The sequence below is a fragment of the Lygodium microphyllum genome, chromosome 8 (assembly GCF_053477565.2).
Source record: "Lygodium microphyllum isolate KBCC chromosome 8, Lygodium_microphyllum_v1.1.10, whole genome shotgun sequence".
NCBI lineage: Eukaryota > Viridiplantae > Streptophyta > Polypodiopsida > Schizaeales > Lygodiaceae > Lygodium > Lygodium microphyllum.
Window position 1 is genome coordinate 130359967 of NC_141142.1, and position 12448 is coordinate 130372414.

The 12448-nt window shown below is 42.0% G+C and overlaps 1 protein-coding gene across 1 annotated transcript; it reads right to left on the reverse strand.

The window, feature by feature from the left end:
• Positions 1-1220: 1220 nt before the first annotated feature.
• Positions 1221-9754, reverse strand: LOC148032857 (beta-glucosidase 40-like). Its single transcript, XM_087683522.1, has 13 exons — positions 9324-9754; positions 3916-3982; positions 3773-3831; positions 3622-3697; positions 3453-3524; positions 3278-3365; positions 2882-3119; positions 2648-2763; positions 2338-2558; positions 2213-2244; positions 2005-2107; positions 1732-1831; positions 1221-1591 (listed from the first exon to the last, which is right to left on the reverse strand). The coding sequence occupies exons 1-13, from the start codon at positions 9597-9599 to the stop codon at positions 1396-1398; spliced, it is 1644 nt and encodes a 547-aa protein (XP_087539648.1). The 5' UTR covers positions 9600-9754; the 3' UTR covers positions 1221-1395.
• Positions 9755-12448: the final 2694 nt, after the last annotated feature.

Sequence of the window (12448 nt, forward strand, 5' to 3'; positions counted from 1 at the left end):
GTGACAAAAGTACACAGTTTGGAAAATTAAATGTGATACTAAAATAAGCTAGGTTGTTAGATGACATTTAGGTTAAGAAATCTTCATGGTAGGGGAAAGAAAATCTATTGCTTTTGAAGAAATTTCAAGTAAAACGAGTGACGCAAGACCAACAAAAGTTCACCTCAAAATTGAGTATCCATAAGCAACAAAGAAACATCAATTTTGAGTATCCATTGTCAACACGGTCTTAGCAAGTGAGTTACTATGATGAAAGAGCTTGTTGATAATATTAAAAAGGATAGATGGCAATGTGAAGGCATAAGAACTTAACAAAATAGAAAGCCAAATTCACCCTTGCAAGAGAGGCAAAGTAGTAGCGAACCACCCAATAATGATTCACGCTCAATAAATGCCTAGAGCAAAACAAAAAGCCCAATTCACTCTTGCAAAACAGGCAGCATTAGCCAACCACCCAGTATTGATGCATGCCCAATAAAATCCTAGAGCACTCTAAAGTCTGTGTCATCTTAAAGTCAAGATGTCCTCAAATCTCTAGTTTCACAGATTTGGGTTGCATCTCTCAGATCCTTTATTCAAAATACCACCACATAAAATGTAGGCTGCTCATTTTGGGATTAACTTGAGCCTCTTGCAAGTCAGCATTAATTGTTCCAAGGGCAAGTTAAGAAGTACATGGCAGAGAAATGCAAGCTATTAAAATAGCAACCCATATGTCTGTCAGAAACATCATTTATAAAAGCATTAAGAAAACACATACAGGTAGAGTATCTAAGCAGAACCATGAGTGATTAAGGTAAATAATGCAAGGCCAAAATACGCTCCATAAAATATCAACTTGCTTTACAGTTCTTAATTTCGTAGTACAAAACTGCATTTAACACTGGAGGAATGTTCTTGCACACCATTACGACACGAAATACTTATGCAGACATTGCCCAAAGATAACATTAGCTGAAGAGCACTACAAAACCAAAGATGCCTACATTCACTTTCCTACATTAATGTGAGAACCCAAGCTCATCATGAAGAGTTCTTCTAAAGTTTAGTAGCTGTAAGAAAGTACACACTTTGGCATGCTGCTGCAGCTCTGATTTTCTTCTAAAGTTTAATAGCTGTAAGCAGGTACATATCTTGATGTGCTGCTGCAGTTTTGTGCGATATTACAAGACATGAAAGCTGACCACTGCTTTGCATCCAATTGCATTAGACAATGCTCAAAGTGTAAAGAATCAAAATTACATCAAAACTTTCATGTCTGATACATCAATCTTTTATTACACATTTAGCACTGGTTGTCAGAATGTACATCTATCTATACATGGTAAACTGTACACGGATTACATTTTACTCAGCTCCTGAGAGCATAAAGGTTATTGTTGCCAAAGCATATTACTACTTGACTTCAGCAACAGAATAGCTTTGACCATGTAGAAAGGCCTTATACCATTGAACAGATGCTTTAGGATAGCGTTTTAACTGGTCCTTAAAATCAACATAATAAAGACCAAATTTTAGAGAGTAGCCGAAGTTCCACTCCCAACTATCAAGAAAAGACCAAATAAAGTAGCCTCTGATATTGCAGCCTTCCCTGTAACATACAACCATGTTCATAAACAATATATATTATATTTGACAAAGTGACTGATACACATTTGAAAAACTTGTTCGTAACCTTTATAAAGAGAGAAGCAACTGCAAGAACCAAAAAATATTGAATGTAATACTAACTTGATTGCCTCCAGTAAGCAAGATAAATACTCCTGATGATAGTGTATGCGCTTTTCATCTTCAAGGGTTTTCTGAGAATGGTGATTAGCTTCTGCATAACCTACAATTTCGTGATTGATTAGTCACCTGGTTTCATTATAAGACCAATTATCTCTAAAGAAAAGAATACTGGCTTTCAAAACCAGAAAGACAAAATGAAACTGAAGACTACTGAATCTCAAAATCAAGAAACACACACACACACATCAACTGCTTCCTGCTAAAGCTGTGTACCATTTTCAGTGATGAATATCAGTGGATTATTATAGTTGTTGCGAATATATTCCATCAGCTTTTTGATCCCCAACGGCACAACATACTGCCATAGTGCTCCTGCCTTTATCATTGAACAGTATATTTGCCCGAAACAACAAAAAAGAATTAAGTATCATAGTCAGAAAAACATATTAAATCTTCCTAGTGGTTGCTCAAAGTCAATTACCCTTTCTCCCAATGGCTTCCCTCCTCGTGAGACTGCCCAGTAAAAGGAAAAGCAATGTTACTAGAAGGCCCAAGAAGAAGTGCACCAAAAACTGACAGATGAAAGATCACACCCAGACATCTTACATGGAGTGAGGACCTGTGCATCTGGGTCATCCTCTAAAAGCTCCTCTACAACTGCAAAGTTGCTCTCACGGGCATAGTACGTTGTGTAGTGATTGATGCCCACAAAGTCCACAGAACCTTTAACTATCCTGGACTGCTCTGCTGTGAATGAAGGCAAACGATCACCCACATTTTTCTGCATGGATTCAGGATACCCTCCAAAAATAAGTGGATGCAGAAACCTGCATTATTATGTGGAAGATAGATGAAAACATGTAGGTTACTAGAATAAGCCAGGGTATTGATTGGCAGGAACAAGTAGAGGACTCACCAACCCAACTCAAAATCCAGAGCTCTTTGAACTGCCCTTTTATCTTCATCTGTGTCTGAATATGGCTCATACCATTTGCTGTCCAATGCAATACCCAATGAGCCTCCTTGATGGGGCTGTTACATATCAGAAATCGTATTAGCTTGAAAATGAGGAGAAATCACCAAAACGAAAAGGTTGTGGCAGTGCCTTCAACAATTTGTTCGACATCAAGATATACTAATGGAACCTGACCTGATAAGATTTTCGGTAAATCTCTGATGCCCTTGCATGAGCCATCAAAAGGTTATGCCCAACAATATAGGGCTCTTTCAAATCCTTCTTAAACAGAGCACGTTTTCCAGGAGCCAGCAAGCCCAATCCTGAATATCCCTCCGCTACGAGAGAGTGGGGTTCATTGAGTGTTATCCAGTGCTTTACTCGGTCACCAAATTCCTTGAAGCAGGTCTCAGCATAGGCAGCAAAATCTTCTCTGTGAGAATCAAAATTTGTGGCATTATGGGGAGAGACGGTAAAAATAGATTCATATGTTTTGAAGATTGAAGTCAATAAAAACAACAAGGACCCTGAGTGGTGTAACATGAGGAACAGTGATGCAAAAGATTTTTACATGAAAGAGAAAAGGCTTACATGATCTGGGAACCCAACCATCCCTTGTATGCATCTTCTAGTGCCTGTGGCAAGTCCCAATGGTATATGGTTACATATGGTTGTATACCTACCATTTCCAAAGTCAAAAGTTTGTCTTAGCAATGCAACCATTGGTAAGGGCATGACAGGAGCATAAAGTTGTGTCACTGGGTACCTTTAGCAAGCAACGAGTTGATAACGCTGTTATAATGGTCTATCCCTTTTCTATTCACAGTTCCTTTGCCATCTTGATGAAGTTAAACAATACAGAAGTTAAACAATACAGCACAATAAAAACCATCACTTCAAAGTGAAGTACATTATGAACAAATAAGGATGTATACCAGGGTATATACGTGACCATGCTATTGAGAAGCGGTAAGCATCTACACCCAAGTCTGCCAAAAGTTCAATATCCTCCTGCGATTTTTATCTGGTTAGTATATCATGCATTGAGAACCCTTTTTTAGTTCAAAATTAGACAGAATTGCATGCCTGGAATCTATTGTACTGGTCAACTGCTATATCCGCATTGCTGAAATCCTGAATACGTCCTGTAAAGCAGGCATGCTGCATAAGATGCAGTTTTCTCATCCATAACTAAAGTGGTAAAAGAACTCGAAAGCAAGGAAAAATACCCAAATGTCGAGCAAAAGTATCCCAAATGCTAGCCCCACGTCCATCCTGATTAATTGCACCTTCTACCTGTACAAAGTGTAGAAATCGACTTGGAGTTTGACCCAAATTCCAACCCATTAAGGTATACAAGCAATGAAAATATAAATTGTTCACATGCATGACTGAATCCCCCAAGAACAACAGTGCCTACTGCTGGTAAAAAATTCACCAGGTCAACCCAATGGCATACTTGGAAGCATCAATATGCACATGAAAGGTTATCAACCAATTTGTAGTTCTATGTATGGGACTAGATAGAGCAGTTCTCAACCTCTCATAGGCCTCTTGGCATTCTGGGGTCCATTGGAAATTAATGCGAAGTTTGTATCCTTTATTAGCAGTTAGAACAAGGACCCTTATCATGTGTGATGTGTGCTCTATCTGAAACAAGAACTGAGATAGCAAGTGGCACCAGTGCAGCCACCGTGGCGAATTATCCTTTTGAAAAAACCACTTGATCCTAGAGCCCTGCCCAATTAGATCAGCATGATATTTTCATAGAGTATAAACAATTGCAAGTACTCCTGATTATGCACATGTGAGACTGCACAACGGAAGAGAAACACAAACAGAGAGAGAGAGAGAGAGAGAGAGAGAGAGAGAGAGAGAGAGAGGAAGCAGAAGATGACAGAAGAATACTGCACTGACTGAAGAAGAATGCTGATACAATGATGATGGACTGATCAGTCCCTGCACACAGCCCACAACATCAGTGAGGCGCCAAATCAAACTGATGATGACGGCAGCACCTGAGACGGAGGAAGATGATAGAGTTGGAGTATGCACTTGCTGAAGAGGAAGAAAACTGAATGAGATAATCTACCAAGTGTGGGATGGGCAAGCTATAAATAGCCATAAATGCCCTAAACTGGCCAACCTGCTGCAATAAATGCCATAAACACTGGCCGACCAGCATTTAATGCTGGTTGCACAGAGAAAATGCCAGAAAAAATGACTGGTTGCCACAGAAAAATCCCAACAGGCATGGACAATATCCGACATGTGTGGACAGCCTGAGAGATGCAGAAATTGACCTAGAAATGCACACTGGATGCTGACAACTGAAGGAAATGCATAGAAATGCAAACAAACAGCCACTCAAGAGTGACTAGCCTCACCTCATCAAAACACATGACAGACATGTCAAAGCTCCTAATGTTCTCATCTACTCAGACTGAGGCTCACAAGCAGGCGATGACAAGGCATAACAAACAGGACTGCTAACATCACAAACTGCTACAACTCTCATCTATCAAACTTCCTTCTCTCCTGGGCATTTGAAACCACTCCAAACCACTTTTTACTTATGCTTGAAGAATCAACAACACCCACAAGCTAGTCCAACTCAAACAGCACATTGAGTGATAAGCTATTGGTACTACATGCCTTTCATGTAGTGTTTAGCCACATGAAACTGAAAAGTCTAGGAAAACTTAGTTGCTGTCAAGGACGGGTCATGGACCACATCTCAAAAACACACGTCCACATCAAATGGCCATTATGCCCACTAGGCCTAAGAGATGGAAAATAAATTTTACTCATGAGAACAAGAACTCCAAAGATTTGGAGATTGTAAAGGGGGGTTTGCCAAAAGAGATGAGGGTCCTGTACATCCTTGGACATCTTGATGGATACCAATAGTATTGGTCATAGTGATCATGTAGACTTCAGTGTGAAATGCACTCAGAACACTTCAAGATTAGGGCAGCCAAGTCCTATTTATAGGACTTAAGTCCCTATTGTGCACATTATTCTATGATCACCACTCTTGGACTCTTGGCCCATAAGCTAATGCATCAATACACTAAGACAATGTGGGCTAGTGGAATGGGATGCCAACTCTTGAGACATGGTCGTGACTCGGTTTGCTGCTAGCTCCCAAGCTGGAGGGTGAGCCCATTTGGCTCTATGGCTAGGAAGTGAATCTAATGTCCATTCGTCTTATGTCTTTTGCCATGGATGTCATGTCTTGTGTGCAAGTTGGATCCTAGGGAGACATTTTAGTTAGTATCAAAGCATCAAACTACTATCTAGCATCAAATTCGATGATGTGCACAAAACCACCATTCGCTAGCAAGACCATGTTGGTTCACACCTAACAAGTATGCTTTCATCTCATATAGTGGTATGGGATGCTGCCAGCTAGAGGAGCGTGCACAAGGGGGCACTTGTTGCAAGTGGTGGATATGATTATTTTCTTAATCTGGTACTTTGTCTCAAAGGTGATAAGATCACACTAATATCACAAGAAATACAGACCACCCCTAATCTGTCGAGTCCAAGAAGAAAGAATAGAAATCATCTTGGGCCAACGCCTTGCACTTAGAAAAGCCACGCTTCAACTAGGACAGGTTGAAGGAGAGCGACAATGCCCAAATGTTCGGATCCATTAGAGAGCTGTCAATCTCTTCCAAACCTCTACAACAATGCTGATACATCTTACATGCACAAGCACAGAATCTGCACAACTCACAAACAGAAAGAGTGGGCTCTGGCATTCGGCCAGTCCCATAAAGCTGCCAAGTTCAAAGTCGCACCATCACAAGGACCCACAGTAGGTCGGGGTATAGGGATAGCAACAAAACCCCAAAGGTCGTACGTGTCGATGATGCACTCAAATCTACACAACCGTAGAGGGTAGCTCATCCCATCTAGCTTCTCGGATGTGGGTAGAGAGGGTAGGACAAGCGCCTATACAAGGGGTGCCATCATTGCTAATCGCGGACTAGAAGCCCTAGAAAAATATGAAGGGAGAGAATGGTAGGATGGTGGTCGGTCTGCACGATCCCAATCCACATGATCTCCCATAGCATACATGTTGGCCATAGATGTCCTTCAAGAATACCTACAAGAAAACATGAGAATAGAGGTGCTGCACTACATGTTCTCCCCTTGTTCGGGGTCCATCAATCAACTGATCAAAAAGGGCTGATGTACAGCAATGGAGACAGGGAGTATGCGAGGCAGTAGAGGCAACTCAATGCTAGGAAAGCAGCCTAAACTGCCCATGCAGACTCCTCAGGGGCTGAATATTGATAACACAGCCTAGATCTGGCTGGAAATTGATCGAGGAGCTCAAGGAGAGGATGATCTGCAGAAGATGTGGTATGCTTGCCCTAAGGTAATGACATCAGCATCAGAAAAGTGCAGCCAAGCAAGGTTTAGTCACCTGGCTGTAACAGAAAGCCCAACCCGGTAAACATGACATAAAAGGATATCTATCTACGTGTCCAGCCTGGAAAAGAAGGCCGCCCAGCAGAGAATAACCAGCCACCCAGGTAGAAGTGATGGTTGACTGACTGAAAAGATTGCCACAGGGTAATGCAGCCTGTGGGAGATAATGCCCACATCAGTAAGGGCTGGCCCAGCTGATAAATGCAGCCTAATTAGGGGTACCCTCCATAAAATGCAGATCTATAGAGGTTTCCATCTATGCTAAATGTGCTCCCAGGTCATTATGCAGGGCAGCTGTGAAATGCAGGTAATAAAGGGCCTGTTCCTGTACAAACAGCAGCTGCCAGGTAGAAAATAAACCAAAGAGTCCATCCACTTCCAAAATCACTGGCCACGTGAAAGACCAGATGACAAACCAAAGAAACAAAAGGGGACTTTGTCACCTGCAAGGCGTCCCGCAGGAAGCTGTCATCTCAATCAAGGTCAGAGCAAGGGGATGTGAATCTACTCTGTGGCCAAACTGATAGCCACTAAATAGGCTCAATGTGTTGAAGCTGGTCAATTTGGGTGCCTGAGAGCACTTATCTGACCATCCTGTTGGTCCAACCAGGTCTGACCTAAGTGTGCAATGTGAAAATTGCTCATGAATCTGCGGGTATGACTAAGATCTGCCATTGCTGCCACCTTGGCCACCATCCTGATCACTCCTTGCTCCCTGCAATTGAGCCACAGCAAGCTAGTCCCATTGGTAGAGACAAAGGTACAAAACTCTGCAACTTCAGTGCAGTCTACAGATCATGGATTTTTGTCCATGTAAAGTTTAGAGGGAGTCAGTTACTAGCTTCACTTCCAATCTAAAATTCACTTTTAATCCATCCATTCCCTTCCCCAGTGTTGACTATTCCTAATTCTTGGGGTAGACACTAATACAACAGTTCTTTAACCCACTAGTTGCATGTCCCCCATATGAGATGTTATATAAATACCTACCAAGATGATTCTCTGTAGATTTTGCAGGTCATCTAGAGTCCTCCTTGACTAGCACTAGCATCATATCTATTTGGTTTTCTTAAAATTGATATTCAAAAAATCCTGGTGAAAATTAGCCTGGTTTCCCCTATAAAGTGAAGGCTGACCAAATAAAGGAAACCAAATGAAATGCCTTTGGTACAATTGTGCGGTCTCAATGTGGCCAGGCTTTATGATGCAAATCAAAGCTGCATACAATCAAAGGCAGATCTCCTAAGGAATCAGTGCTGGGGTTTCCAGTAACCTGTCACCTAACACCAGTAAAATAGCATGCCAAGGTCTCTCTCTCTCTCTCTCTCTCTCTCTCTCTCTCTCTCTCTCTCTCTCTCTCTCTCTCTCTCTCTCTCTCTCTCTCTCTCTCAGCGTTCAACATCGACAGCTTATGCTCGAGAGGCACCACCCCAGTCCCCCAACCACACCTAACTATGTATGCAGCCCCTCCCTCACAGAAGATCATGATGTTCTTGTAATTCACAACATGGGAATTTGTCTAAAACTTCTTGTGCCAGGGAAGTCAGCATCACATTCAGATATGTGTGTGGGTTTTCATGCAAAAGCACACGCACCCCTCTTTTCTGTTTTCTGTTGTCTTTCCCCTTACATCAATTTTCCTGATCCAAATTGATCTGAGTGAGAGCCCAAGAAGGCCAACATCACAAAAAATATCAGAAGCATCACATATGCATCACAAACTATCAGAAGCATCGTGCATGCACGCTTCTTTTTGTTGGTGACATCTTCTTTTTGCCCACTTGAAACCAATGTTCATTCATGCCTGCACCCCCCCTTAAAGACAAGTGATCATCTTGCACCATCACAATTGTCCTAAACAGCACAAGCTTGGTAATTTTCGTCGTCATATTTGCATGTATTAAGAGTTTGATTCTCCTTCTTGTTATTGATTTTGTTGTATTTGCATGCATTTAACTCCTCTGCACATCCAACTTCCAAGTATCCATCTAGAGAGCTCCAATGTCTGAATTCTTGAAAATGTCATATAATGGTTGATTTATGGTGTTTTCATACTCATTGTAGCAAAAGGGACGCGGGGGGGGGGGAGGGGGAGGGGGGGGGCGCGGGGGTGGGGGTGGGGGTGGGGGTGGGGGTGGGGGTGGGGGTGGGGGTGGGGGTGGGGGGGGCGAGCGAGCGAGAGAGAGAGAGAGACCTGAGGAGCCGAAGAGGCTACTCCAAAGACGAACCCTGGGGGGAAACTCTCCCGAGTGAGCGAGGAGCTACTGCAATTGAATTCAGGCGCGTTCGACATACTCCTACTCGATGGAAGAATAATGTTGATGTTGTCGTTGATGTTATTGTTGCTGTGGTTGATGTTGGGGAAGCCATATCGAGCGGCTTCAGCGTTCTTAAGAAGCGGAGGGAGAAGAAGAAAGTCCACGCACGTCCACAGGAAGAGGAGGGCCACGCAGCTTCTCACCAGCAACATGCTGTTTCTTTCTTCCACACCACCCCTTTGAACCTTTCTCCTGTTTTCGTGCTCACGTCTCTGACATAGACGACAGACGCAGACACAGAGAAGACAGGGAACGCGTTATCCAGCTCAGCGGCCCACTCTTCAAAGTAAGAAGGTGTTTGGCAAATTGGCAATATACGTTATCGCCGTTACCTAAATGTATTTTGTGTGTCTTGATTACGTCCTTGTGACATCATCTACTTACATTTAATTCATGTGGAAAAGAATATACGTGTTTACACTTTTGATTCTCAGAATCTCAAGTATTCCATTTCTTAGAGCCGAGTCACACCCGGGGTCAGAAGGAAGGGGATTGGAGCACCACCCACCCCCCCCCCCCCCCCCCCAACCCCATGGTCACCCTCTTTTTTCATAAGGCCACGGGAGGGGGTAATCCCCACCTCCCCTTGCTAGCACCCCCTTCTAACTAGTCACACTCTTAGGGCTAGGAGTTGGGCGGAATGAGATTATGTTAACCCCCGCCTCCCCCCTACTAGCACTCCCTTCTAACTCGGTGTTAGTAAGGTTAAGGTGCTCACTATGCGCCAATTAGTCGCTCCTTTGTAGCAAGTTGTCAGCTTTTTGCTAGGTCTGCGCATAAAGCTAATAAAGTTTTAGCTATTTTTTTAATGATGTCTTGCACCACTGCCCCCATAGTGGGACCACACTTTTATCAATCTTTCTTAACTAATTATCTCAAGCCTTAGGGTATGACCCACCTTTATCTTTGAGTTCTCCTCCCTATCTTCTACCTAGCCCTCTTAGATGACATGACAGAGAGTAGGTTTACCATTTACAACCACCCATTCCTCCCTAGCACGCCCCTTTGAGTAAGGCTACTTTTAACGGATTATATGCTTAGCAACCATTTCTCAGTGAATCTCCTAAGGCCTACTCCTCCTCATATGACACACACTTAAGTACCACAGCTAGGGGTCATTAGTTTAACAATGCTTTGTGACCTTGAGTCAAGTGGCTCCTTCATTATCCTTTCTCCCACTCACATTCTAGGGTCTTGAAGTGCAAAACATCATTCCATCTTGCTAGTAGATTAGTCTCTCGTAGACATAGCACGCACACCACCTGAACACTTAAGACAATGTCGTACCATCAAATTTGGCCTCGTTTATGCAACACCATGAGCACACACCCTTTCATGCAAGTTTGAAGAACATCCACCCAAAATAACAAGAAGAAAGAAAGGAAGGAAGGGAAGCATAAGAAGTACTTAAAAAGGTTGATCAATGCATGGCCATCAATTTTGAAAGGCAATGCGAGCATAAATTTTGAGTCATTTTATTTATCCACTTAATTGAGGGGGAGCTTCATTGGACTAATGAGATTTTGTAGAAAATGGCTTGTAGAATACTAAAGACTAGGAGCTATGCTTTCTCAAGAAGAGATGTTGCTCTTATAGCATGCATAGGAAGTCAAGACAAGAGCCCATATTCATTAGGGAGCTAGAGAAATTATCATTATGATTTAAAAAGCATCTAATTGGGGAGCCCATATGCATCTCTTACCAATTCATCAAAAGCATTAGACTCAAGAGGATTAAGGAGTCTTATAGTTTTGGAAGAGGAAGATGGGAATCGGATTCAAAATATGTCTACAATTGCCAATGAGTGCTATAATTTCTTCTTAGTTTTGTATATGGAAGATGACTCCTTCAATTAGAAGGTGATCATCACCTCCATTACATCATCTCCATCCATGGCCTCTCCTAGTTTAGAAGATGATCATTGCCTCCACTACACCACCTCCACAGGGCCAAAAGGTGAGTAAAGTTATCACCTCTACATACTTTTAGTCCTCATTGTGTGCTTGACCCAAAATCTATCATATGTGTTAGGCCAATTACAATGCACGACCCTACTCCATGAGACTTTAAATTTTCACATATGATTTATTTATGATGCCAAAAGCCACTAGTAGAACCTCTACTAACTCTAGAGCTTCTTAAATGCTACAATAGGAATCTCTTTTAACAATTTAGGATCCCACAAGTGATAGCACATTTCACTTGATTCTCCATAGCCAAGAAAAATGCATTTCTTGGACTTAGGACCAAGCTTACTCCACTTGTCCCTAGGTACATACGTGAATGCCTCACAATAAAAAACTTGATCAAAGCTAAGCCATTGCTCAAAATGTTTTCATGATTTGTTCCTCAAATGAGTACCATTGAGATTTCTCAAATGGTCATGTTCCATCTTACTTGCTTCTCCCTAGGTATATGCATAAATGCCTCACAATTAAAAACTTGATCAAGGCTAAGCCATTGCTTGAAATATTTTCATGATTTTCTCCTCAAATGATACATTTGAGATTGCTCAAATGGTCATGTTCCATGTTACTTTCTTGCTTTTGGAGGCCATTAATCTATAATCCTCATGTCTACTCTCAGGGTCTTCTCTTTCCATGGCATCTAGGCTAGGACTAGGAGAGCAGTCAATGTGTGCTTCTTCATGGGGTTCTTTCAGGTTTCTCCAACTATCTCATCTTTTTGTTGCTCTTAGTTCTCTTTGCTCTTTCATTAGCTACCTCTTTGTTGGAGCTTCTATCTTGTGCCTTCTTGTTCCTTGGTGTGCTGCATATCATAATTGAATCCTTCTTTTTTAGAGTGGTTGGCTTGGATGCATATAGCCTTTCAATGGCCTTATAGATTATTAGAATTAGCTCTATTCCATAGTTGATAATGGTACCTTTATCTCTTCTTTGTTTCATAGGTTTGTGAATTGATTTAACTAGAAGTTGTTGAGATTTTAACTTTTGAGGGTTTTTGTGAGTAGGCCATCCATGAAGCGCCTTTGAAGGCATAT